This window comes from Thalassophryne amazonica, chromosome 10 (genome assembly GCF_902500255.1).
Source record: "Thalassophryne amazonica chromosome 10, fThaAma1.1, whole genome shotgun sequence".
Lineage (NCBI taxonomy): Eukaryota > Metazoa > Chordata > Actinopteri > Batrachoidiformes > Batrachoididae > Thalassophryne > Thalassophryne amazonica.
The window spans coordinates 93,982,942-94,008,821 of NC_047112.1; the positions used below are offsets into that span (position 1 = coordinate 93,982,942).

The window sequence follows — 25,880 nt, forward strand, 5'->3', positions numbered from 1 at the left end:
AAAAAGACAAGAGCTTCATCTTAGATTGGTTTGTTGACCTGCTGTTGCTCTTCTTGTCCTCTCACACAGTCCAAACAAGTGTTAATCCAAAAAGTATGAAAATGACATTGCCTCTTTTTATTCCAGAGCATGGTCTTTCAGTTTGAGAGCATGACTGCATAAATTCACTCATTCTCTAAGACAAAGAATGTTTTTCTCATCCAGAGCTTCTTCAGAGTGTGAATCGCAGTATCTAATTCAGTATACATGAGCAGCTTGTCACATGTACAGATGATAATGCAATATTTTTCCATATCGCTTCAGAATATAAGTCACAGGACCTCCCAAAGTAGTACAAAAAAAATGTACTTACAGTCTGAAAAATATGGTATTATGGTGTACATATATCTATGTTTTAAATAGAAGTCCTTCTTTATAGAGCGCACCTTCGAGTTTTGACAGTCTCTACATGAGCAGCTGCAGTCCTCCATCCACCGGCACAACCTGTCCTGTAACATAAGTGGACTCCAAAAGGAAGAGGACAGCCTGCACCACCTCCTTTGGCTCACCAAACCTCCCTAGTGGGATAGACTGCCCCCTGTCATCCTCTGGCAGCCCTGCAGTCATATCAGTGCGGATGAAACCTGGAGGTTAAAGAGGACAGAGTCACAACAGATAAGAAAATTCAGTAGAGAAAAGAGCAGAGCAAGAGAGGCCAGACAGGACAAGGTTCGACAGTTGCACCTGGAGCCAGCAGGTTCACTCTGACATTGCCTGAACCAACTTCTTTAGCCAAAGACCGAGTCAAGCCTTCTAGGCCAGATTTACTGGGACTGTAGATGCACTGACCAGCATTTCCTTTCATAGCAACAACAGAACCTACAGAGAAAACACACAAAGAACACACAGTCAGTTTTAACGTGAGGGTAGATACTGTACATACAAACCTGCAGAAAACAAAATCCAGCCATTTGATTTACAATCTAAAGGTTTACCAGCTTAGTATCTCTTATAACCTGTGCTATATACTGTTTTTGTTCTTTGTGTTACAGTGCATCCAGAAAGTATTCACAGCGCTTCACTCTTTCCATATTGCATTATGATACAGCCTTATTCCAAAATGGATGAAATTTATTTTTCCCATCAAAATTCTGCACACAACACCCCATAATGACAATGTGAAATACAGTGTTTTTTTTTTTTTTGTTTTTTTTGGATTTTTGGAAATGTACTAAAAAAAAAGAACCTAAGAAATCACATAAGTATTCACAGCCTTTGATATGAAGCTCAAAATTGAGCTCAAGTGCATCCTGTTTCCACTGATCATCCTCGAGATGTTTCTACAGCTTAATTGGAGTCCACCTGGGGTACATTCAGCTGATTGGACATGATTTGGAAATGCACACACCTGTCTACATAAAAGGTCCCACAGTTGACAGTGCATGTCAGAGTACAAACCAAGCATGAAGTCAAAGGAATTGTCTGTAGACCTCTGAGACAGGACTGTCTCGAGGCACAAATCTGGGGAAGGGTACAGAAACATTTCTGCTGCTTTGAAAGTTCCAGGGAGCCTCCATCATCCATAAACGGAAGTAGTTCAGATCCACCAGGACTCTTCCAAGAGCTGGCCGCCCGTTTAAACTGAGTGATTAGGGGAGAAGGGCCTTAATCAGGAAGATGACCAAGAACCCGATGGTCACTCTGTCAAAGCTCCAGCATTCCTACGTAGAGAGAGGAGAACCTTCTAGAAGGACAATCATCTCTGCAGCAATCCACCAACCAGGCCTGTATGGTAGAGTGGCCAGACAGAAACCACTCCTTAGTAAAAGGCACATGGCAGCCCGCATGGAGTTTGCCAAAAGGAACCTGAAGGACTCTCAGACCATGAGAAACAAAATTTGCTGGTCTGATGAGACAAAGATTGAACTCTTTGGAGTGAATGCCAGGCGTCATGTTTGGAGGAAACCAGGCACCATCCCTACAGTGAAGCATGGTTCAAGGTTCAAGGTTACTTTATTTGTACCAAAAGGTAAATTTGGTTTGGCAATGAGTCACTACATACATAACAATCACATAAACACATAAATACCGATAAAAAAATACAATAAATATAATAAAAATACAATGAGCAGTGCAAGTACAGGCCAACAGCATGGCACCCAGAAGAAAGTCACAATGTGCCTGCCATCTCAATGCAAAGTAGCAGATAAATTAATTAAATATACATTCAAAGTCATCTGTTAAGAGCACTAATAGCAGCAGGAATAAAAGTGCTCTTGTAGCGCTTAGTTCTGCAGGAAGGAGCTTTATACCTCCGTCCTGAAGGGAGCAGTTCAAACTGATCAAAAAGAGGATGTGAGGCGTCCTTTAGAACTGCCTCAGCCAATCTCTGGACCTGCCTCATGTACAGAGAGGCTGGATACAGCTGAGACTCTCCTCCAATGATTTTGCTCGCCCATTTTACAATCTGATTCAGACTGTTTTTGTTTTTAACTGACAAATTTCCAAACCATGACACCAAACAGAAAGATAAAACAGATTCAATATAACAATGATAAAACATAGTTAACAGTGATTTGTCAATGTGAAAGGATGCCAGTTTTCTAAGACAGAACAAGCGCTGGTATCCTCTTTTACACACCACTTCACAATTAGACTCAAAGGTGAGTTTGTCATCAATGACAGTACCCAGATATTTATAGGTGCTCACAGTTTCTACAGCCTGACCTTTTAGGAGAGTTGCTCCGTGTTTGTGGGCACCCTTCCTAAAGTCAATGACCATATCTTTAGTCTTCAATACATTCATCTGTAGAAAAGACTTCTCACACCAGTCCAAGAAATCATCTACAACAGGACCGTGGCCAGCCTCATTGTCCTGTAGCAGGCTGACAATAACAGTGTCATCTGCATACTTAAGAATAGTCCTCCCATCCCTCCAACTTCTGCAGAGATCAGTATATAAAATGTACAAAAGTGGAGAGATAGCACTACCTTGTGGTGACCCGGTGGAGGACTGGGTCTGATCAGATAAGACCCCATTTACTCTTAACTTTTTGTGTCCTGTTAGTGAGGAAGCTCAGAATCCAGCCCACAAGATTGCAACTTAGATTAAAATGTTCTAAAAGTCTTGAGGCTAAAATGTAGGGCTGAATTGTGTTAAAAGCAGAAGAAAAGTCAATGAATAAAAGTCTGGCATGTGAACCTTTCCCTTCAAGGTGTCTGAAAAGTAAGTTCATTAAAGTGACTGTGGCATCCTCAACCCCTCTATTTGGCCTATAGGCAAATTGCATAGGGTCCAAGTTGGCACCTACTTGATTAATAATTTCAGTTCTCACCAATTTCTCAAAGGTTTTCATGACAATGGATGTCAAAGCTATAGGCCAAAGTCATTTAGAACTTTTGGAGTACAATTTTTGGTGGCAGGGACAACAACAGCATCTTTCCACACTTTTGGTACAGTTTGCATTTCCAGAGACGTATTAAAGATAAATTGGAAAATAGGACTCAGCTCTTTAGCACAATTTTTTAAGAGGCGACTGCAAACATTATCAGGGCCCTGAGTTTTTGGTTTGAGGGCACAAAAAGATTTTTCTACCTCTTTTTGGGAAATAAAAAAGTGCTGACTGTCTTTCACTTTATGCTTTATTTCCTTAATCTCTGAACTGTGATCTAAGATATCAAACCTAGTGTAAATCTATTCAGAGCATTTGCAAATTCAACATCTGTCTGAAAGTCCTTCAACCAGGTGATGGATCTGGACTTGGGCTCCTGAAGCCCAGCTATCGTTTTCATACACGACCAAGCAGATCCAAGATTTTTATTTGCCATCTTTTCCTCTATTATCCCTGCATAATTTCTCTTGGCCTTTTCCAGCACAATTTTCATTTCTTTAGTAGCATTGCGTAATTCCATGACTGACCCAGATCTATGAGCCTCTCTCTTAGATTGTAAACTGGTTCTCACAGACTTTGTGACCCAGGGTTTGTTGTTAGGATATATTTTTACTTTTTTGGAAGGAATCAACATATTCCTACAATACACCACATCAGCCAGTTTCATCCAGGTTATCACCACATGCTTCTTTAAATATGTCCCAATCAGTACATTCATAGCACTCCTGAAGGCAAAGCACTGCATCACTGTTCCAGTCCTTAATTTCTCTAGTGGAGACCTTCTCCCTCTTAAGTAGAGACTTATAGTAGGGCAGCAGGTGCACAAAATAGTGATCCCCAGATCCAAGAGGAGGCAGGGACACAGACTTATAGGCCTCCTTAATGGACCCATAACAAAGATTGATAGTTTTATCCTGCCTGGTAGGGCAGGTAACGTACTGATACATATTGGGGAGAGTCTTATCCAAGGACACATGATTGAAGTCACCAAGCAAGAGGATTGGAGCGTCAGGTGAGTGAGACATTAGTTTCTGCACCGCATCAAAGATGACAGAACAGGCAGAGTTGGCATTAGCTCTCAGATGTATGTAAACCACAGTGATGAAGAGCTGTGGAAATTCACGGGGCAGATAATAGGGGCGAAGTGACACTGAAAGAAGTTCTATGTCTAGCGTGCAGACGCGCTCTCTAACAGTTACAGACTTAGAGTTACAGTATCGCTCATTGACGTACAGACACACGCCACCCCCCTGGGATTTCCCTGTCACCTCTGCATCTCGGTCCAACCGGAGAGGCGCTCCAAAGCCGTCAATCCTCAGGTCAACATTCCTGTCCCGATCCGTAAGCCACATCTCAGTTAGTGCGATGATGCCACAGTTGCTGTAATCCTTTATATAGCGAGCATTGCTCTGTAATTCGTTCACTTTGTTCCGTATAGACTGCGAATTACCCAAAATAACAGGAGGCAGCGGAACTCGGCCAAGCCCCCATTTCTTCAGACGCAGACGCATGCCTCCTCTTTCTCCTCGCTTTCGTTTCCCCCCTTTGCTTCCCACCGCACTGACTTTTACAGAGCCAGGTCATAGTACTATCCTGGGAGTGTGCTCCGCAACCTCAGGTACTCCAAAACGCACTCCAAAGTTAAGCTGGAGCAATTCATTTCTGGTGAAATGAATGATTTCACCAGCATGATATTGCCACCACCAATTCATGGTGGTGGCAGTATCATGCTGTGGGAATGGTTTTCAGCAGCAGGAACTGGGAGACTAGTCAGGATTGAGCGAAAGATGAATGTAGCAATGTACAGAGACATCCTGGATGAAAACTTGCTCCAGAGCGCTTTTGACCTCAGACTGGGGCGACGGTTCATCTTTCAGCAGGACAATGACCCTAAGCACACAGCCAAGATATCAAAGGAGTGGCTTCAGGACAACTCTGGGAATGTCCTTGAGGGGCCCAGCCAGAGCCCAGACCTGAATCCGATTGAACATCTCTGGAGAGATCTGAAAATGGCTGTGCACCGACGCTCCCCATCCAACCTGATGGAGCTTGAGAGGTGCTGCCCAAAGATAGGTGCACCAAGCTTGAGGCATCATATTGAAGAAGACTTGAGGCTGTAATTGCTGGTAAAGGTGCATCAATAAAGTATTGAGAAAATGGTGTGAATACTTATGTACATGTGATGTGATTTCTTGTTTGTGTTTTATTTTTAATAAATTTGCAAAAATATCAAAATGACTTTTTTCATGTTCTCATTATGGGGTATTGTGAGTAGAATATTGAGGGGAAAAATTAATTTACTCCATTTTGGAATAAGGCTGCAACATAAAGGGTAGAAAAAATGAAGTGCTGTGAATACTTTCCATATGCACTGTAAAACATATTCCACATGTTTGTTTACAATAACAGAATGGAATCTTGCATATGAGTGAAAACTTTAAACCAAGGACAATAAAAACACTGGTATGTAGCTTGATAAGAAAACTAAAAAGTCAGCAATCAAGTGTTAGGAAAGGAAAGAAGGCATCTGATTCTAAGAGGGATGAATCTGGAGTCCTGCCTGGAGTGGAATATGAATGTTGGTGTGCACTAAAGTCTTAACTCAGCCACATGGGATGTACAGCCAACACATTCTGAGTGCTGGTCCCAATCCCACATAAATGAACAGAGTTGCATCAGGAAGGGCATCTGGTGTAAATTTTGCCAAACCAAACATACAATTCAAAAACCAAACTTCAATTTGAGACCCGGTGTCGCAAACCGAACGGTCCACCCCTAAAAATCGGTCTGCCCATGCGTCATTTCGGACCACAGCAGCACGTCTAAGTCTCTTCACCCAAGCAATCAAATTGATTACTGGGATTATTAACCATCAGATGATAAAGGTAAAACCTCTTAAAGCAGAAACTCAACAAAACTCAAATTTCAACAAAACTGAAATTCAGTTTGCGTTTATTCAATTCCATGCATCTTAATGTAGCAGAGACGGATTATCTAGAATTTTGCTTTGGCAAGTTTTCATGGTCTCTACTGCCATCTACTGGCCAGTAGTGTTCATGGCAGTATTTGCCCTAGTACTGAGCGTCCAGTAGATGGCAGTGTTCTATTTATTTTGTCACCAGTTATATCAGACGGTTATCTAATTACAACTTGGCGTTTTTTTGAAAATGCCTTTTTTAACAAATAAAAAATGGCATATTTTACAAAAGCATATTTATCTGTAAACACCAACACATGACACACCTCACATTAACATGTTGGTTTACATAGAATGAATGAGTCAACTCATCAGTGTTAGCGGAGACACATTTTACCCATAATCCTTTGCCATCTGTCTGTGTTTGTTACAAAACTTCAAACTTAGTGCATTATTCAACATTAAAAGATATATGTTATATTTTAATTTTGTACAAATGACAGAATTGACATTAATGGAGTTATTCTATCAGTATTAATTTTATTTATAACTCAAAACCATGAGTCAGCACTGCTTTATTTTCCAAGACCTCCGCCTCACTGCAACGGTGTTACTGAGTAGAGAGTTGAGCTTTGCTGCTGGAAGCCATGTAATAAACAGGAGCTTCCAGCAGGGGGCAGGGTGCTCAAAGACAGAAGTGCTGATTCATTGTTTGGGTCTGTAGTCGCCTTTGATGCTACCAGAAATGACTGTGGTGTTAAAACTCAAAATCAGCTTGTTGCAAGTGTACCGGAGACAATACTGGAAGTTATTGGTTATCTGTAGCTTCCGATAAATTTTTGGGTGGTTTATCGGTTTAGCTTTATAAAAGATAACGCTCATCACACCAGATACTGACTGGTATCCCTCCCCAATAAAACAAAACCGCACCTTTCAGAGTGGCCTTTTATTGTGGACAGTCTAAGGTACACGTGCACTAATCATGTGTCTAATCAGCATCTTGATATGGCGCACCTGTGAGGTGGGATGGATTATCTCAGCAAAGGAGAAGTGCTCACTATCACAGATTTAGACTGGTTTGTGAACAATATTTGAGGGAAATGGTGATATTGTGTATATGGAAAAAGTTGTACATCTTTGAGTTCATCTCATACAAAATGGGAGCAAAACCAAAAGTGTTGCGTTTATATTTTTGTTGAGTGTAGGTATAAGTTTATTTCCAAATATAATACATTTAGTTTTTCCAAGGTGGAGTGACAATTTGTTAGCGTTAAACCAAGGCTTAAATTTATCCAATTCATTTTCCACAGTGTCCTGAAGCTGTTCAAGATTATCACCACTGCAGAACACAGTTGTGTCATCTGCAAAAAGGACACACCACAGTGCTCTTGACACCCAACTTATATCATTTATATACAGTATAAATAACAAAGGACCTAACACCGAACCCTGGGGCACCCGACACGTAATTTCCCGGAGTTCAGAGTCAATGTTGTTATATTGAACATACTGAGACCGACCATGTAAATAACTATTTATCCAGTCATATGCCACTCTTCTGATTCCATATTTCTGTAATTTGGTTAGTAATATTTCATGGTTAACAGTGTCAAATGCTTTCTGTAAATCAAAAAAATACCTACTGTATATTGTTTATTATCAACTGCAGTCGCTATATTTTCCACAAAATCCATCAATGCATGTGAAGTAGTCCTAGATTTTCTAAATCCATATTGTTCTTCGCAGAGTATCTCATGCTTTAGTGAGTAATTATTGTCTTTTTACAAAAAAAATTTCTAGTACTTTGGAAAATTGTGGTAAAAATGAGATAGGTCTGTAATTGGAAAAGGTGTGTTTGTCACCAGTTTTAAACAGAGGTATTACTTTAGCTAGCTTCATTTGAGAAGGAAATTTACCAGAACTTAATGATATATTACAAATGTAGCTGAAAGGTTTTACTATACAATCAATATTTTTTTTTCAAAAAAGCCATATCCAGATTGTTGAAGTTGGTTGATTTCTTGCTTTTGGAATTATGCACCAGATCAATTATTTCTTTTTCATTAGTTCCACCAATAAACATTGACACAGATTTATTGAATGTTATCTTATTTTCCCAAGAGTTGGCGCTCGATGAATCAATATTACTAGCAAGATTTTTGCCCACATTGACAAAATATTCGTTGAAATGGTCAGCAATGGCCTCATTATCATCAATCACAGTATTATTCAGAAGAAAAAAAGAACAATAATCTCTACATTTTTGTTCTTTTTTATTATTTCATTTAAAATGTCCCATGTATTTTTTATGTTATTCTTGTTTTTAACAAGTAACTCACTATAATATCTTTTCTTACTAAGTCTCATAATATAAATTAATTTATTCTTATATATTTTATATTTACTTTCATCTTCCTTTGTTCTTAATTTTATAAATTGTTTATACAGTAAATTCTTCTTTTTACACGCCCTCTGAAGTCCCTTGGTTATCCATGGTTTATTGCTGTATCGATTAGTGTATATTTTGTCAACAACAGGACAGTGTTTATCATATAACTTGGAAATAATAGAAATGAAACCATCATAGGATTCATCAACATCATCAACATAAACTTCATTCCAATTGTGGCGTAGTAAATCCTCCCTTAAACTGTCAATAGTTATTGGTGTCTTTTCTACTCAACCTTTTAAAATCCTTTCGAAATACTCGACCATGTGATGCAAAAACAGTGAACACTGGCAGGTGATCACTAATATCACTTACCAGTAGTCCCGCACTGAGATTACCAGATATGACATTAGTTAGGATATTATCTATAAGGGTTGTTGAGTTCAAAGTTATTGAATGATAGTTGGAAATAATCCCAAACAATATAAAGAATTTATGAACAAGGTAGTTTGTGGATGATTGTGAGAATTCAGAAAATCAATATTAAAATCACCATAGATGAATAAATGTGCATTCTTATTAATTTTGTTGTACATTCCCATAATTATTTCTTTAAAGGTATCGATATTTGCTCCAGGAGCTCTGTATATGCAACTAACAACTGTATTATTTTAATTTATAGATGTAATTTTGACTAACACATTCCATAATATTATCAACTGTAAATGACATTATTGACTAGTTTGCAGTTATAATCAGACCTTACATACAATGCCACGCCTCCGCCTCCTCATCTGTCTATTAACCAGAAACAATTGATAACCATCCAGCTGTACTAAATCTTGATTGACATCAGTTAACCATGTTTCTGATATAGCAATCACTGAAAAACTTTTTTTGGATGTTATCAGACAATCATTTATACTTGAAAAATTCCAGGAGAGACTTCTACTGTTAAAATGTATTATTGAAAAATCTCCATCATTGATTTTACAATCATTAAATTGTTCTTCTGTGAAGTAATTGCAATGTCGCTCGATATTATCACAAAAAAAAAAGGATCTGGATCCGATTCCAGTCCAAAGTGGCGAGAGGCAGAATGACTGTAATTAAATGTTTCCAGGCAGAGCTCCTTAGCAGAAATAAACTGATTACATCCATGACCTGGCACCTACCATGTTTCTTGCCTGATGTTTGACCCACTGGAGCAGTTGTGGCCACTGATTGGATGCCCTTCACAAGAGTAGCAGCAGCTGCTGATGCTTTTGGAAGGTGCTGTCGTCCTTTGATTTGCAGTTTCACCAGTGCATAGCCCAGCTGCTCCAAGAACATCCTCCTTTTGTTCAGTTTTATGCCATTCCAGTCTGGGTTCATTGCACACCATACCACAAAGGCATTGAAGGCACTCACATCAATGATGTTGAAGAAAATGACCAGGGGCCAACGGGCAGCCATGCACCTGCAGCTGTAAGTGGCTGTGACTTTGTCCAGGTTATCAACACCTCCTTTAGTTGCATTGTAGTCCAGGATCATTTGTGGGTTTTTGGGTACTCAGGATAGCATCTTTGTGCATAGTGCTCATCAGAACAACAACTGTATTTTTCTTGGGACAATAGGAGACGAGAGGGGCTTTTTCATTGAAGGCAAACATTGAGGATGTTACCTTCCTATCCCGTTTCACAACCAGCTCAGGAGGAATCTCTGGCTTGTTTTTCCCTCAGTGTCCCAAACATGGTAAGCTTCCTTTTCAGCAGTTCTTCACCGAGGGCATATGACGTAAAGAAATTGTCACATGTAATATTATGACCACATAATCCAACCATGTCAAGTACCACTCTCCTGCCCTGATTTTTTTCAGGAGCAGCACCTTGGGGTTTGCCAGTATACACCTGCATATTCCAAGCATAGCTGGACTCTGCACTGCATGCTGCCCAAATTTTTATACCGTATTTTGTAGGTTTGCTCGGTATGTATTGTCTGAAGAGACACCGACCACGAAATGCAACCAGCTTCTCTGCTGTCATTTGATTAAATATGTTGTTTTCTACTACAGCAATGTTCGTTTTGTGATCATGAAAACACCATTTACAGATCTATGACGCCCATTGGAGCGCTTGAAATTACCATTCCACTCACGCATTTTTTACACACATTGTTTATAGTTTTTTCTATATTGGTCTGCAAAAATGTTGTTTTAATGTTACATGAAAATCGGTCCGTGGTGCAAAAAGCTTGCGGGCCACTGTTCTAGGCTATATGAAACTTGGCCTTGTGATGGTATAATCCAGATTCCTGACCTATAATAGCATAATACATAAACATTACATTGCCAGCGCACATAATCATCATTTACCAGTGATCATTTACCAGTCTTTTCAATATTTAAATATAAAAATAGGTACAAGAAAAAAACTGTTATAAACTTTAAAAGAGACAAGTCAGTAAAAGCCTTAGAGGCATTAAAATATGATCTTAAAAATCAAAATTGGGAAGAAGTTTATGTCAGTGATGTTAATGTAGCATATAACTCATTTATGAAAATATTGATGAAATCATATAATAAAAACTGTAAATTAATAGAAATTAGTAAGAAAAGAGTAAATAAACCATGGCTGACAAAGGGAACAAAAAATGCTTGTGCAAAGAAAAGCTATTTATACAGGTGCTTTTTAAAAATGCAAACAAAGGAAACAGAACACAGATACAAAAAATATAAAAATAAACTATTGACAATAATTAGGAAACAAAAAAAAGATTATTATAGTGAACAATTAAATAAGAATAAAGATAATATGAGGGCAACATGGGGAATTATAAAAAGTGTGATTGAAAGTGATGGAGCGAAAGCAACTTTTCCAAATTACTTTGTCAAAGAAAATAAAGAGATATATGACATAAAAGAAGTGGCAAATGGGTTTAATGATTATTTTTCAAATGTAGGATCAAGTCTGGTGGGAAATAAACCAATAGTAGAAGATACATTACATACACTTGTAAATACGGTCAATAGTATTTTCCTGGACAATGTGGAAAAAGATGAAATAAGAAATATTGTAAAAAACTGTGTAAGCAAAAGATCAACTGACCATGAAGATTTAGACATGATGACTGTAAAAAGTATAATAGAAACTGTTATTGAACCATTTACAAAATATAAACGCAACACTTTTGGTTTTGTTCCCATTTTGTATGAGATGAACTCAAAGATCTAAAACCTTTTCCACATACACAATATCACCATTTCCCTCAAATATTGTTCACAAACCAGTCGAAATCTGTGATAGTGAGCACTTCTCCTTTGCTGAGATAATCCATCCCACCTCACAGGTGTGCCATACCAAGATGCTGATTAGACACCATGATTAGTGCACAGGTGTGCCTTAGACTGCCCACAATAAAAGGCCACTCTGAAAGGTGCAGTTTTGTTTTATTGGGGGGGGGTACCAGTCAGTATCTGGTGTGACCACCATTTGCCTCATGCAGTGCAACACATCTCCTTCGCATCATCCGTGAAGAGAACACCTCTCCAACGTGCCAAACGTCAGCGAATGTGAGCATTTACCCACTCAAGTCGGTTACGACGACGTACTGGAGTCAGGTCGAGACCCCGATGAGGATGACGAGCATGCAGATGAGCTTCCCTGAGACGGTTTCTGACAGTTTGTGCAGAAATTCTTTGGTTATGCAAACCGATTGTTCCAGCAGCTGTCCGAGTGGCTGGTCTCAGACGATCTTGGAGGTGAACATGCTGGATGTGGAGGTCCTGGGCTGGTGTGGTTACACGTGGTCTGCGGTTGTGAGGCTGGTTGGATGTACTGCCAAATTCTCTGAAACGCCTTTGGAGATGGCTTATGGTAGAGAAATGAACATTCAATACACGAGCAACAGCTCTGGTTGACATTCCTGCTGTCAGCATGCCAATTGCACGCTCCCTCAAATCTTGTGACATCTGTGGCATTGTGCTGTGTGATAAAACTGCACCTTTCAGAGTGGCCTTTTATAGTGGGCAGTCTAAGGCACACCTGTGCACTAATCATGGTGTCTAATCAGCATCTTGGTATGGCACACCTGTGAGGTGGGATGGATTAGCTCAGCAAAGGAGAAGTGCTCACTATCACAGATTTAGACTGGTTTGTGAACAATATTTGAGGGAAATGGTGATATTGTGTATGTGGAAAAAGTTTTAGATCTTTGAGTTCATCTCATACAAAATGGGAGCAAAACCAAAAGTGTTGCGTTTATATTTTTGTTGAGTGTACTTATATCTGCAATCTGTCTCTGTCAACAGGGATTTTTCCAGATGAAATGAAAATTGCCAAGGTAGTCCCATTATATAAAAATGGAGACAAACATAAATTCTCTAATTACAGGCCAGTATCATTGCTTCCACAGTTTTCTAAAATTATGGAAAAAGTTTTTGTGACAAGGTTGGATAAATTCACTGAGAAACATCATATTTTAAATAATGCTCAGTATGGATTTAGAACAAAACATTCGACAGCTATGGCAATTATGGAATTAATAGAGAAAATATCAACAACAATAGAAAATAAGTATTATTTTGTAAGTATTTTTATTGACTTGAAAAAAGCTTTTGATGTTATTGACCACTCAAGATTGCTTCACAAGTTACAACAATATGGAATAAGAGGTATTGCACATCAGTGGGTAAAAAGCTACTTAGAAAACAGAAAACAGTTTGTTCAGATAAATAATATCAAATCAGAATTGTGTAATATTGCTTATGGAGTACCACAAGGATCAGTACTTGGATCCAAACTGTTTATTTTGTATATCAATGATTTTGTGAATGTATCTAATGTGCTTGGTAGCATTTTATTTGCTGATGATACAACGCTGTTTTACTCTGGATCAGATATACAGGAAGTAGCACAAGTGATAAAAACAGAATTGGAAAAGGTTAAGCATTGGTTTGATATAAACAGACTGTCACTAAATATTAATAAGACAAATTTCATATTGTTTAATGACAGAGCAAAAAAAAAATAACGTGTCATTACAAATAGATGGAATGGATATACAAAGGGTAAAAGAAATGAAATTTTTAGGAGTCATAATTGATGAAGATCTTACATGGAAGTCACACATAAATTACATAAAAGGAAAAATAGCGAAAGCCATTGCTGTTTTGCATAAAGTAAAATATTCATTAAATAGTTATGGTTTATTAACATTGTACAATTCATTGATTTTCCCATATTTAACTTACTGTGTAGAAATCTGGGGATCAACATATACAACTTATATACAACCTTTGTTTATTCTGCAGAAAAGGGCTTTAAGGGTGATTAGCAACAGTGGTTTTAGAGATCCATCTAATCCATTGTTCATTAAGTACAGGGTACTTAAATTTCGTGATTTGGTCGATTTGAAAATATTACAAACAATGTACCAAGCAAATAAAAATACTTTACCAACAAACATTTCAAATATGTTTGAGAAAAGAGTAAGTAGTTATAAACTGAAAGGAATAGAAGTCTTTAGAAAACCAAGATACAGAACCAGAGTAAAAGAACGGAGTATTGCAGTAAATGGTGTAAAATTATGGAACAATCTCAACAAAGAAATTAAAGAATTAAGGTCGCTTAAATTATTTAAAAAACGTATTAAACTAGATGTATTAAGTAAGTATGAAACTATAAAATAAGTTAGTGGGCTGTAAGGAAGTTAAAAAAAATGTAATTTGTTAATAATGTATAAAATGTTTTAAGTTTAAAAATGTAACCTGTCAGAGATGTAATCTATTTAATAATGGTCATAATTATGAAATAAGTCAGTGGTATGTGTGTTAAGGATTTTATATATATATATATATATGTTATCACTGTTAAACATTTGTACCTTTTGTCTTCTTTCTGATGAGAACGGTGTTGTGCTGTTTGCACTTAAACCCGAGAATGTACGTGTTATTCAACCTTGTTGGAGCTGGATGTACTTATTATTATTATTACACAACTTGTTTTCGTAGCCGCTAACGACTGGGAGTAAAAGAACTGAAGGTTGAATTTTGACTGATTGTGATGTGATGCTTAGTGTTCCAGGCAGATGCAGAACAGCTGATAACTGCAACAGACGAACGAGATGTGCTGACCTCCGACGATAAGAGTAAAGAAAGAAACTGTTTTTCCTTACAGCTGCGCTTATTGACGTATGTGTTTATGTTACGGGAAGAAACTTGTCTCGCGTTGTCCCCCCCCCCCCCTTAGGACAAGTTTTATGATGTGATGAGGGATTCACTAATAAAAAGAGCGAAGCGCAGGCCAGACTTTAGTGTAGCTTTGGTGTACAGCCTGGCCGCACTCCGCGCATAAAATTTGACTTTCTGTCTCACTGGTGTTTCTTGACTCTGTTTGTCTTATCAAAGGTTTTAAGAATGTTTGGAGGAGAAAATACCCAACATTGACTGGGGGCTCAGTCCGGGATCTCAACAATACCGGAGGTGTCCAGCGGAGGTCGTCAAGTCCAGACGTAAATCCTTGGCCAAGGTCCGATCGATTGATCGTGTCTGCAATTGTCGACCACCGTTGGCATCGTCTGGTTGACGAGATTTTCCCGAAGAAGACAGACAGGAAGTCGAGTCAGTGAGTAAAATTTCTTTGTAAACAGTACTGAGTGAGTGGTGATCAGATCACATAAACAGTTAAATTCCGCAAGCGATGATACAGAATCGTCTGTTAATGCAAAGCAGTTAAACTCTGTAAGGAGGGTGTGGACTCCTCTGTTTATATACGCGTACCGGTAGGGGATAAAAGTGATCACATAAAACAGTTAAACTCCGTAAGCGATGATACAGAATCGTCTGTTAATGAAACACAGTTAAACTCTGTAAGGAGGGCGGACTCCTCTACGGTTGCGAGGGACGCACGTAGTTAAATTCCGGAAGGAGGATACGGACTCCTCTGTTTTAATACGTAAAGGAAATCCCGGGTAGAAATACGTGCACTGTAAAAAAGCAGTTAAATTTGGCAGGGACGGCGGAGTCCCCTAATGCAGGACATTAGTTAAATTTCACGGGAGGGCGAGCTCCCCTGGCATAAGAATACGCGTACGATTATTAAAAGTGTTTCTATGTGTAAATAGTGTTTTGTGTAAGTGTAATAACTGTGTGAAAGTGTAATACTTTGGACAACGTTAGTGACAACCGTGCGTGTGGAAGCAGAGGCAAGTGATTCCGCTTCCTACGGGAGGTGAAAGGAATCAACCACACGACGGCTAATTAATTGTCACGTCCAAAGAAAGTGTGAAAACTTCAGATTTAGAACACCCTAGGTGTGCCCCCGTCTGAAGTCCAAATTATAACAAGGGATAATAAAAATGGGGGGTAAGACGTCTATAAATAAGGGAAATTTATCAACTGACGACTGGAAATTTATGGAAGCAAAAATCCAAAAACAACAAAAAAATTGGAGACCTGGATAAATAAACATGACTTTGACGGACGACTGAACCTGATCAGTATACAGAAGCTAAAGAAGGAGTTAGAACAGCAACATAAAGGTGATGATAAAAAGATGCAGAAAGTAGGGGCAGATTTAGTGGCATTTTGGGAGGAGGAAGCAGAGAACAGACAGAAGGGAGCAGAGAAGCGACGATTAGAGAAAGCAAGGAAAAAGAAAGCTGTAGGTAAGGCAGAAGAAGATGTGATAATTCAGCACAGAGAACCAGAACAGCCCCAGCAACCACCGCCGGCTGGATCGTCGGTGACAACAACACCCTTATCTCCTCTACCAGAGGATGACGATGTACTGCCACCACAGTATGATTTAGCAGTAAAACCTAAGGTAAAAAGTGAAAAACCAGAAAAACCAGAAAAACCACAAACACGCAGTCAAGCGAAAGTGCCTACAGCCCCTCCCATGGTGGAACACAGTGACCAGGGAGGTGCCTATCCTATGATAGAAGTACCAAATCCTCGTGCAGGAACAGCAGGATATCGATCAACCATGCTCGTATATCGAACATGGAATGCTGATGATATCAAAGCAGCAGTCGACATGATACCATCGCCACATGTCGATATTGAGGGATTTATGCAGGATATAGAAAACATTAGAAGTTCTTACCACCTTAGTGGACCTGAAGTCCAACAGGTGTGGATGAAAGCATGTGGCCCTAAATGGAGTCAGGTACGCGGAGACTGGAATCCTGCAGACCAACAAGGCGTACCACGGACACAGGTCCTTCAGACATAGGACTGATAAAAAATGCACAACCTGTAGTTATAAGACCAAAAACAGAATACAGACCATGTGTAAGACAGTATCCATTGAAACCTGATGCAATTGACGGAATCAGGCCAGTAATAGAGGATTTATTAACAGCAGGAGTAATAGTGCCATGTCCAGATTCACCATGTAACACACCCATATTTCCTGTAAAAAAAAAAAGGCTCCGCCCTCAGTGGGGTGGAGAATGATTCAAGATCTGCAGGCAGTAAATGCTGCTGTGATTAAAAGAGCACCATGTGTACCAGATCCGCACACACTGTTAAGCTCATTGAGATTATATTCTAGTTGTTTTTCTGTAATAGATATCAGTAATGCATTTTTTTTTTTTTTTCTGTACCAGTACACCCAGATAGTCAATTCTGGTTTGCTTTTACCTTTAAAGGACAACGATATACATTTACCAGATTACCGCAGGGTTACGCAGAGAGCCCAACTATTTATTCTCAAGTCATGTCAGCATGTTTAGCCAATTTTGTTCCACCGGCAGATAGCCAACTGTTAGTTGCTACACATACAGTCTCTGCACTTCTGTTGCAGACAAACATGAGCCTTTTGTCCCCAGCAAGACATCTTTCGTGTATGTCCTTGCTATTATCACAACCACATCTTACGGTAGAGCGCTGTACAACATTGAATCCATCCACATTGATACCCTTACCTGAGGATGGTGAGCCGCACAATTGTCTTGATGTAGACGAAAGCACGCCCAGACCTCCAGGACACACCCATTCCAAACAGTACAATTGCGTATGTGGATGGTTCTTCCACTAAAAACGCTTATGGACAAACACAATCTGGATATGCTGTTGTCACAAATTCAGAAGTATTGGATTCTGCTTCATTGCCATCCTCATTTTCAGCACAAGCAGCTGAATTAGTTGCTTTAACTGCAGCTTGCTATCTGTTTAAAGGTACGGCTGTAACAATTTATACAGACAGCCAGTACGCTTTTAGCACAGTGCATGTGTTTGCAAAACTGTGGGAAGAGCGTGGAATGGTGACATCATCTGGAAAGCCAGTGACTCATGCCACTCTCCTAACTGCACTAGTGAAAGCTGTGAAATTGCCTAACCAAATTGCTATATGCAAATGTGCGGCTCACACCAAAGGCTCTGACAGTGTTTCAAAAGGAAATGACGTTGCTGACAAAACCGCAAAGGCGGCAACAGCTCTTTCTATTTTTCTCCTATATGGCACCCCTCCGGATATGACCACAAAAGAAACCCATATTGCCAAAAAATATGTTTAAATGGGCAGCTATTATGAGCCATGGCGTGACGCATGTCTCATCAGGGGGTATGATATCGCAATTGCAATCTATTTTTTGTCTTTATGGGTTCGATGCATATGCAAAACAGCATTGTAGAGCATGCATGACATGTGCAAAACACAACTCACAAGGCAATTTGAGACCCCAAAGAGGCAAATTTCCAACACCACAATATCCCTTTCAAGTGATTCATATGGATTATATACAGCTGAGTAAACATGAAGGGAAGGAATTTTGTTTAGTCATAATTGATGCCTTCTCAAAATGGGTAGAATTGTTCCCTACAAAACATGCAGGTGCACTTACAGTGGCTAAGGCATTGTGCAAAGACATCATTCCATGATTTGGAATACCAGAAACAGTCTATTCAGATAATGGAGCGCATTTTGTTAATACAATAGTGCAATACGTAGGAGAAGCGCTACAGGTCAATCTCAAAAATCATTGTGCTTATCATCCACACAGTGCCGGATTAGTGGAAAGGACAAAGGGCACAATAAAAATAAGATTAAGGAAATGTATAGAAGAGACAAAACGAACCTGGATTGAATGTTGGACCTAGTAAAATTGTATATGAGAATAACACCAACACCATCAGGGTTAACACCATTTGAGATACTTTATGGACGACCATATCGTCTACCAATTTTGACATGGATACTAAAACAGCAGATGAGGAACAAACATTAGCAGATTTTATGAAAAAGACATTAACACAGAAAGAGATAACTTAAACACATTTACTGCCGAATAATTTTGATCTTCCACAGGACGGCCTTCCAGTAGTCTAGCCAGGAGACTGGGTGTTCATCAGAGTCCAGTCCTCGTTGGGAAGGTCTATACCAAGTGCTGTTAACAACACCAACTGCAGTAAAGATAGCGGAGAGATCAACGTGGATACATCACTGTAAGATACAGCGTGTGTTGGCGGCCTCCACAGTGGAAGGGGAAGTCTGGCTACAAAGGGAGTCTATTTAATTAGCAATAGATTGTCTCAATGCCAGTGAAGCAGGGAGATCCTTGCACTATTAGGTGAGGTGGTTAACAACACTGTATCCTAGCAATCATGACTGAACTACAGCAGACCCCGGAGCGGCGTGCTCAGCGCCGCCGCTGCCAGACTGTTGGTAGGGCAGCCGGTTGCGTTGTGATCTTAGTGTGTTTCGTGCTCCTCGGATTCCTGGCCTGGTGGTTGACCCAAGAATTGCAGCTCACTGTGGACCAAGCCAGAGAACAACGCAAGCAACGTCAGAAGAGGTTTATTCATAATGTGAATGAGACAGATGGACACCCTCATATATACCATACTAATATGTGGTACAGATATGTTCATTTATTGGCTATGGAATTACGTTACTAATTGTTATGTTTGTTCGCAAATACCTATATCCTCAACACACCCAGCTCTGACGGCTAAACCGTACCCTGCTAGGGTGACAGAATGTCTTATCATACGGATGCATAATCAAACTGTATTTCGGGGGCAGCAGTTCTCAGCAAATCTGATAAGATGTAACACCACTTGCCTCAGTGCAACCACTTATATGATAGGGATTTCAACAGAGGACGTACAAGCGTGCCCAAGTGCTGCTCCATTGACTAGACTGAAGGGAAACGCAAAAATATCATCACGTTAAATTGTCATCACAACGGCCATTCCCAATTTGCTTTTACGGGACAGGGAATAAAAATGTAGGTAAAATTAAGAAACGCCTGTGTACCCAAACGTATGTTTTATCAAATAATTTAAGCCTAACCAAAACATAATATGTGGATGGTACTTATCTTCATCACATTGGACGGGGATGTAATTATACAGGCTCCTGTCCATGGGGAACGGATGAATCATGTGCTTATGTTAGTAAGTTTTTGCTACCACCTGTAAATGGTATTCCGGTGTATGATGACATCTATTGGCTTTATGGTTCCAGACTGTACATGAGTCTCCCACCAAATTGGGGTGGTGTGTGTGCACCTACCCAGGTGACTGACCATACATATGTGGTAGGACCTCCACAGAGAAGAATGGCAGCACCAGACGGAGGAGATTGATATACCCAGATGTGTTACCACATAATCACATGTGGGGCTCGGATGTACTAAAGGACCAAAAAATTGTGGTCTGTAGGAGATAAAATAGCACATTCATTGTTCCCCTGGATAGGAGTGGGAAAAAATTCATTAATGATTGAAACTCTGAATTATCGATTGGGTCTGTTCATGAATGTAACTAAAAAAAAAAAATAGTAGCAGCTCAAAACACTGAAATAGATGCTTTACGTACCATGGTGATGCAAAATCGCATGGTTTTAGACTTGCTTACTGGTTCACAGGGAGGAGTTTGTGTTCTGCTGAACACAACATGCTGTACTTTCATCCCAGACTCCATTCATTCAGTGGATATGCAGGACGCATTGGAAGAGCTGAATAAACTTCGTGATGCAATGCATAAAGACACCCTAGCCGTGAACCGGTGGAATCCCTGGTCCTGGTTGACTTCAGGACCATGTTGGCAGTTACTATTGAAAATGGTGACACCAGTTATTATAGTCCTAATTCTGATTGGACTTTGCATGTGTTGTGTGATCCCTTATATCAAAACAATGGTTGGCAAAATGGTGTCAAATACATTTGTACAGTGTAATCTGGCCTTCCAACAAACTATGCCAAAATATCAAGCATTGAAACAGTCAGACCTTAGTGGAGAAAACTGTAATGACTGTACTGAGAATTATGATGATATTGAAAAGCTCACAACTCCAGTTCAAGCTTGAACTGTTGACGTGATGAGTTAACACACTCTTAGCCTATGAAGCTTTAGCTGAAAAAGTAATAAGACAAGTGGTGTAGTCGAATAATACAGAAAAACGGTTCATTTATACCAGTCGGTAGGAGTGATGTATGGTGGTGGTGTGGTGATAACAGAATCTTTGACAGACTGCCACGAAATGTGTCAGGTTATTGTGCATTAATATCATTATTGTTACCCATGACCCCTGAAGACGTTACGACATATGCAGCCTCTCTTATTCCTGAGGATTGGCAGAAAGGCATAGCCAGACATAGAGTAAAAAGAGATTGGAAAGGAGTAGGAAATCCAACATATATTGACGCAATAGGAGTCCCCAGAGGAGTGCCTGACGAGTATAAACTGGTTGATCAAATAGCAGCTGGATTCAAATCTTCCATCTGTTGGTGGTGTTCAATTAATAAAAACGTGGACAGAATAGATTAAGTTAATAAACTAACTAACTAAGCTGGGTGATGCCTACTGTATGTTTAACAGGTGATAAACAGGTGGGAAATGTTAAGGATTTTATATATATATATATGTTATCACTGTTAAACATTTGTACCTTTTGTCTTCTTTCTGATGAGAACGGTGTTGTGCTGTTTGCACTTAAACCCGAGAATGTACGTGTTATTCAACCTTGTTGGAGCTGGATGTACTTATTATTATTATTACACAACTTGTTTTCGTAGCCGCTAACGACTGGGAGTAAAAGAACTGAAGGTTGAATTTTGACTGATTGTGATGTGATGCTTAGTGTTCCAGGCAGATGCAGAACAGCTGATAACTGCAACAGACGAACGAGATGTGCTGACCTCCGACGATAAGAGTAAAGAAAGAAACTGTTTTTCCTTACAGCTGCGCTTATTGACGTATGTGTTTATGTTACGGGAAGAAACTTGTCTCGCGTTGTCCCCCCCCCCTTAGGACAAGTTTTATGATGTGATGAGGGATTCACTAATAAAAAGAGCGAAGCGCAGGCCAGACTTTAGTGTAGCTTTGGTGTACAGCCTGGCCGCACTCCGCACGTAAAATTTGACTTTCTGTCTCACTGGTGTTTCTTGACTCTGTTTGTCTTATCAAAGGTTTTAAGAATGTTTGGAGGAGAAAATACCCAACAATGTGACAAGTTAAAGAAATACAATCTGTTAAATAATGTTGAAAAATGACGCTGGATATTGAAAGATTGTATTGTAAAAAGGGGCAGAAAATATAAGACTTGTTCTTCTCTCTGCTCCTTTTCATTCTGGTAATGGAGATGCTTTATTTCTGCTTTTCTGTTTTTTTTTTTCTTTTAAATGAATGAAATAAATACATAAATGAAAAATGAAAATGAAAATAAGCGAAGTGCGCATCGCATCTGCACATGCGTGGCTCAAACGGGGGCAAAAATCCCAGCTACCACACTCACACTGCTCCCACTGAATTTCGTATACAGTAGCATTAGCGGAGTGTAAAAGTTAAGGCTTTTACAGGGATGTTTTCAAAGGCTTTAAGCCTTAAGCGACACATACAATAATGACAGGGGCGCATTGTGCTGTTTTCAAATGCTTGAACGGAATTTATAGGCTTGAAAGTTGGCTGAAAACACACGATTGCAAACCGCCACCGAGTCCAAACAAACACGGAAAGAAGAAGAAATGTGGTCGTAAACCTCCGTTCATTCTACACAATTTCGCCACAGAAAGAAAGATCCAGACGGACGTAAAAGACGGACTAAAATTGTAAGTTTCTTGCACACATTTATTTTGTCAATATCCTGAAACCGTGCCACTGTTTTCGTGCATCGGCTTATGACTGTAATGTCACGCCATGAATGACGTGGCGCGTAATATTGTAAAATTGACATGTTCTATAAACAAACTGCATGCATGCACATATCACTGTACGAGGTCTGTGATGAAAAAAGCGGTCCTTTTAATTTTTTTCAAAAAATAAATGGATTTGATTCATATGTTTTTACGTCAGACATGCTTGAACCCTCGTGCACATGCGTGAGTATTTTCACGCGTGTCGGTGACGTCATTCGCCTGTGGGCAGGCCTTGAGTGAGGAGTGCTCCACCCCGCCCGTCGGAATCTCTTTGTCTGAATAGCCGCTGCGGACGGCGCGCGTTGCTTTATCAACATTTTTTCTGGACCTGTGAGGAATATCCGAGTGGATACTATTCGAGAAATTAAGCTGGTTTTCGGTGAAAAGTTTAACGGCTGATGAGAGATTTTGGGGTGTTTCTGTCGGTGTAAGGACTTCCCACGGAGCGGGACGTCGCGCAGTGTTTCCAGGCGCCGTCGTCGGCCTGTTTTGACCTGAAAACATCCTAATTTAAGGCTTAATTCACCCAGGATGTCGTGAGAGAACAGAGAAGATTCAGAAGAGGCCGGCATGAGGACTTTATGCGGACATTCCACTGTTTAAGGACATTTTTTAATGAAAGACGTGCGCGCAAATTCGCCGAGTCGTTTCCGTGACGACTTGGCAAATCTGTGTGCGCCGCGACAGGAAAAACACCTCCGTGTTGAAAACCATTTGTAAAATTCAGGCGGCTTTTGATGGCTTTCAACAAGTGAGTAACAGAGAAATTGTTTAACAGCTTGGGCATGTTCCAACTTGCCCGTTAAGATTTCCAACGGAGGTGTTTTTCCTGTCGCGACCCCCCGCGGTCGGGTCTGGCCCGACATGCGACTCTGCCCGCACGTTCTTTCATTACAAAATGTCCGTTAACAATGGAATGTCCGAATAAACTCCTCATGCCGACTTCTTCTGAAAGTTCTCTGTTCTCTGATGACTTCCTGGGTCAACAGAGCCTGAAATGTGGAAGTTTTCAACTTGAAATGGCGAGATGCTGCTGCCTCGAAGCGCAGATCGCCGTCAGGCACCGTGGGCCGTCCTTACGGCGACACTACCAGACCAAAATCTCTCATCAGCTGTTAAAATTTTTACCGAAAACCAGCTGAATTTATCGAATGGTGTCCACTCAGTTGTGCCTTACAGTTTTGAAAAAATTTTGATCAAACAAAGCAGCAGTCTCTGAGCCATTCCTAAACAATGAAAAAAAAATCGACGAGAGGGTGGGCGACTCCTCACTCAAAGACTGCCCACAGGCGAATGACGTAACAGACAGGCGTGAAAAAACTCTTGCATGCCCACGAGGGTTCAAGCATGTCTGATGTAATCACACGTGATTCAAATCCATATGGTTTTTGAAAAAAATAATAAGGTCCGTTACTTTTATCACAGACCTCGTACGTCTGTCAACTTATCAAAACAAACGTGACACCAAAGAGGTTATATGTGAGACTCACCATCGTCGTCATTATGAAGCCGGCGGAGTAGCGATTTCTCATTCCTGCTTAGCAAATATTCTGCAATATCCACAGTTTCAGTCTCTGGACTTTGTCTAACCATCCGTCAGCTGCCCTCAAGGGGTCAGAAAATTGTTTTTCTCCAACTATCAACAAGCATGGGTCATTTTCGACAGCAGCGCGCTCTTCCTCCTTCGTCGGCACACGGTACTTTCTGTACAGATGCAGCACACGCAAGCACAGCCAGCTCTTCTTTCCATTTCTGTCCACTGCTGTACATAGTCCTGGTTCTAACAGGCAATCTGCGGAGCTTACAAAAAATGCTTTAAATCGTCAACTTTCCGGCGGTTGAAATGATCCAAATCACAGCACTCCTCGCTGCTTTCCGCCACCATAGCATGTGGGTTGGTAGCTGAAAAATTTAGCCTGCCCATAATGCACCGCGCAGCCTGATGCGCACTTTGCTTATAGTGCCTGTCCCTGCTTGCCACCCCATGAATTTATCTCTAGATCCGCCCCTGCTACGGTGTTTGCTCATAAGGTAATCAGCGCGTAGACGCTAGCGCGGAACCCTCACGAGCCACGACGGCCGACCAAAATATCAAACAGGTTTGATTTTCATCCGACCATACATTTCCTGATCGGGAGGTGGTCGTGAGATGTTAATCGCAGCTCGTTACTCCAAGTAGACTGCACGATGCAGGATGCACGATTAAGCTGAAACTCGGCGCGATTCAAAAAATTCTCACGAGTGAAAAATCAGCTGAAAAAGGGCCAAAACTTGCACAGTGTAAGCCCGCCTTAACTTAAACAGTGGCTTTTAACAGGAGGAATTTTACTATGCACTTTAGTGCTAATAGGCTAAAGTGAATAACTTTAGCAAGATGTTTCACAAATAAAATAAAACCCAACAATAAAAATATGTGCTACTTACTTAATTTTCGGCTGTTCTGGTTCATTTAGACCGACCTCTGTCGCCGGTGGAGACGTTTATCTGAGCTGAGAGTCAGTAGCAGCTCCCTGAAGACGCCATGTTTCTTCTCTGTTGTTGCGTTTCTCGACGGTCGCCGCTAGATGGCGGAGTGTCACCACAGCGCAGCACTCTGTAGCCTCTCAGTGGAGGACGGACTCTTTATCGTCATTTTTTCATTTAGGGATTGTTTTTGAGTGTTTCGATGTAGCTGGGAAGTATGACTGCACACTTAAAGTGCAAAACGTCAAATAATTCAAAGCAGATGCACATTTGTCCACGCAGACGCCAAAGTACTTTTGACCGGGGCATAGACAATCTCTTTTTTTGGGAGTGGGGGGAACAGTGGACCCCCAAAACACCCCCTCCCCGTTCAGTCAAATAATTAAGTCACATAAAAATGTATTGATTTTTTAATTAATTTTGTGTTTTTTCTTAAAATGTAATCCTATATATTTGTATATGCCAAATAGTTTATATTTTAATATCCCATTCTGATGTTTTTATAAATATATCTGTTGACATTCCCTGCTCAAGTTGGTGTATGTGTTCCATGCAGTTGTGAAATTGGTCCAATTCTAAAGGACCATATCAGATTTCTGCCACTGCATCAGTCTCCTGA

At 40.2% G+C, this 25,880-nt stretch overlaps 1 protein-coding gene across 2 annotated transcripts; it reads right to left on the reverse strand.

Moving 5' to 3' along the window:
• Nucleotides 1-94: 94 nt before the first annotated feature.
• cbr4 (carbonyl reductase 4) lies at nucleotides 95-25,326 on the reverse strand. 2 transcript variants are annotated; one of them, XM_034180542.1, is made up of 3 exons: nucleotides 25,223-25,326; nucleotides 724-858; nucleotides 95-623 (listed from the first exon to the last, which is right to left on the reverse strand). In XM_034180542.1, exons 1-3 carry the CDS (start codon nucleotides 25,245-25,247, stop codon nucleotides 445-447), a joined length of 339 nt encoding a protein of 112 aa, XP_034036433.1. In that variant the 5' UTR covers nucleotides 25,248-25,326; the 3' UTR covers nucleotides 95-444. The 2 variants fall into 2 exon arrangements, with proteins under 2 accessions (XP_034036433.1, XP_034036434.1); XM_034180543.1 differs by lacking the exon at nucleotides 25,223-25,326 and adding an exon at nucleotides 16,762-16,820.
• Between the last annotated feature and the right edge of the window lie 554 nt (nucleotides 25,327-25,880).

Coding starts and splice junctions, on each gene's coding strand:
- cbr4 (XM_034180542.1), bottom strand. CDS start 25,247: ATGAACCAGAACAGCCGAAAATTAA. Junction 859..25,222: donor CCAGAACAGCCGAAAATTAA/GTAAGTAGCACA, acceptor TTTTCTCTGTAG/GTTCTGTTGTTGCTATGAAA. Junction 624..723: donor AGTGAACCTGCTGGCTCCAG/GTGCAACTGTCG, acceptor TTTAACCTCCAG/GTTTCATCCGCACTGATATG.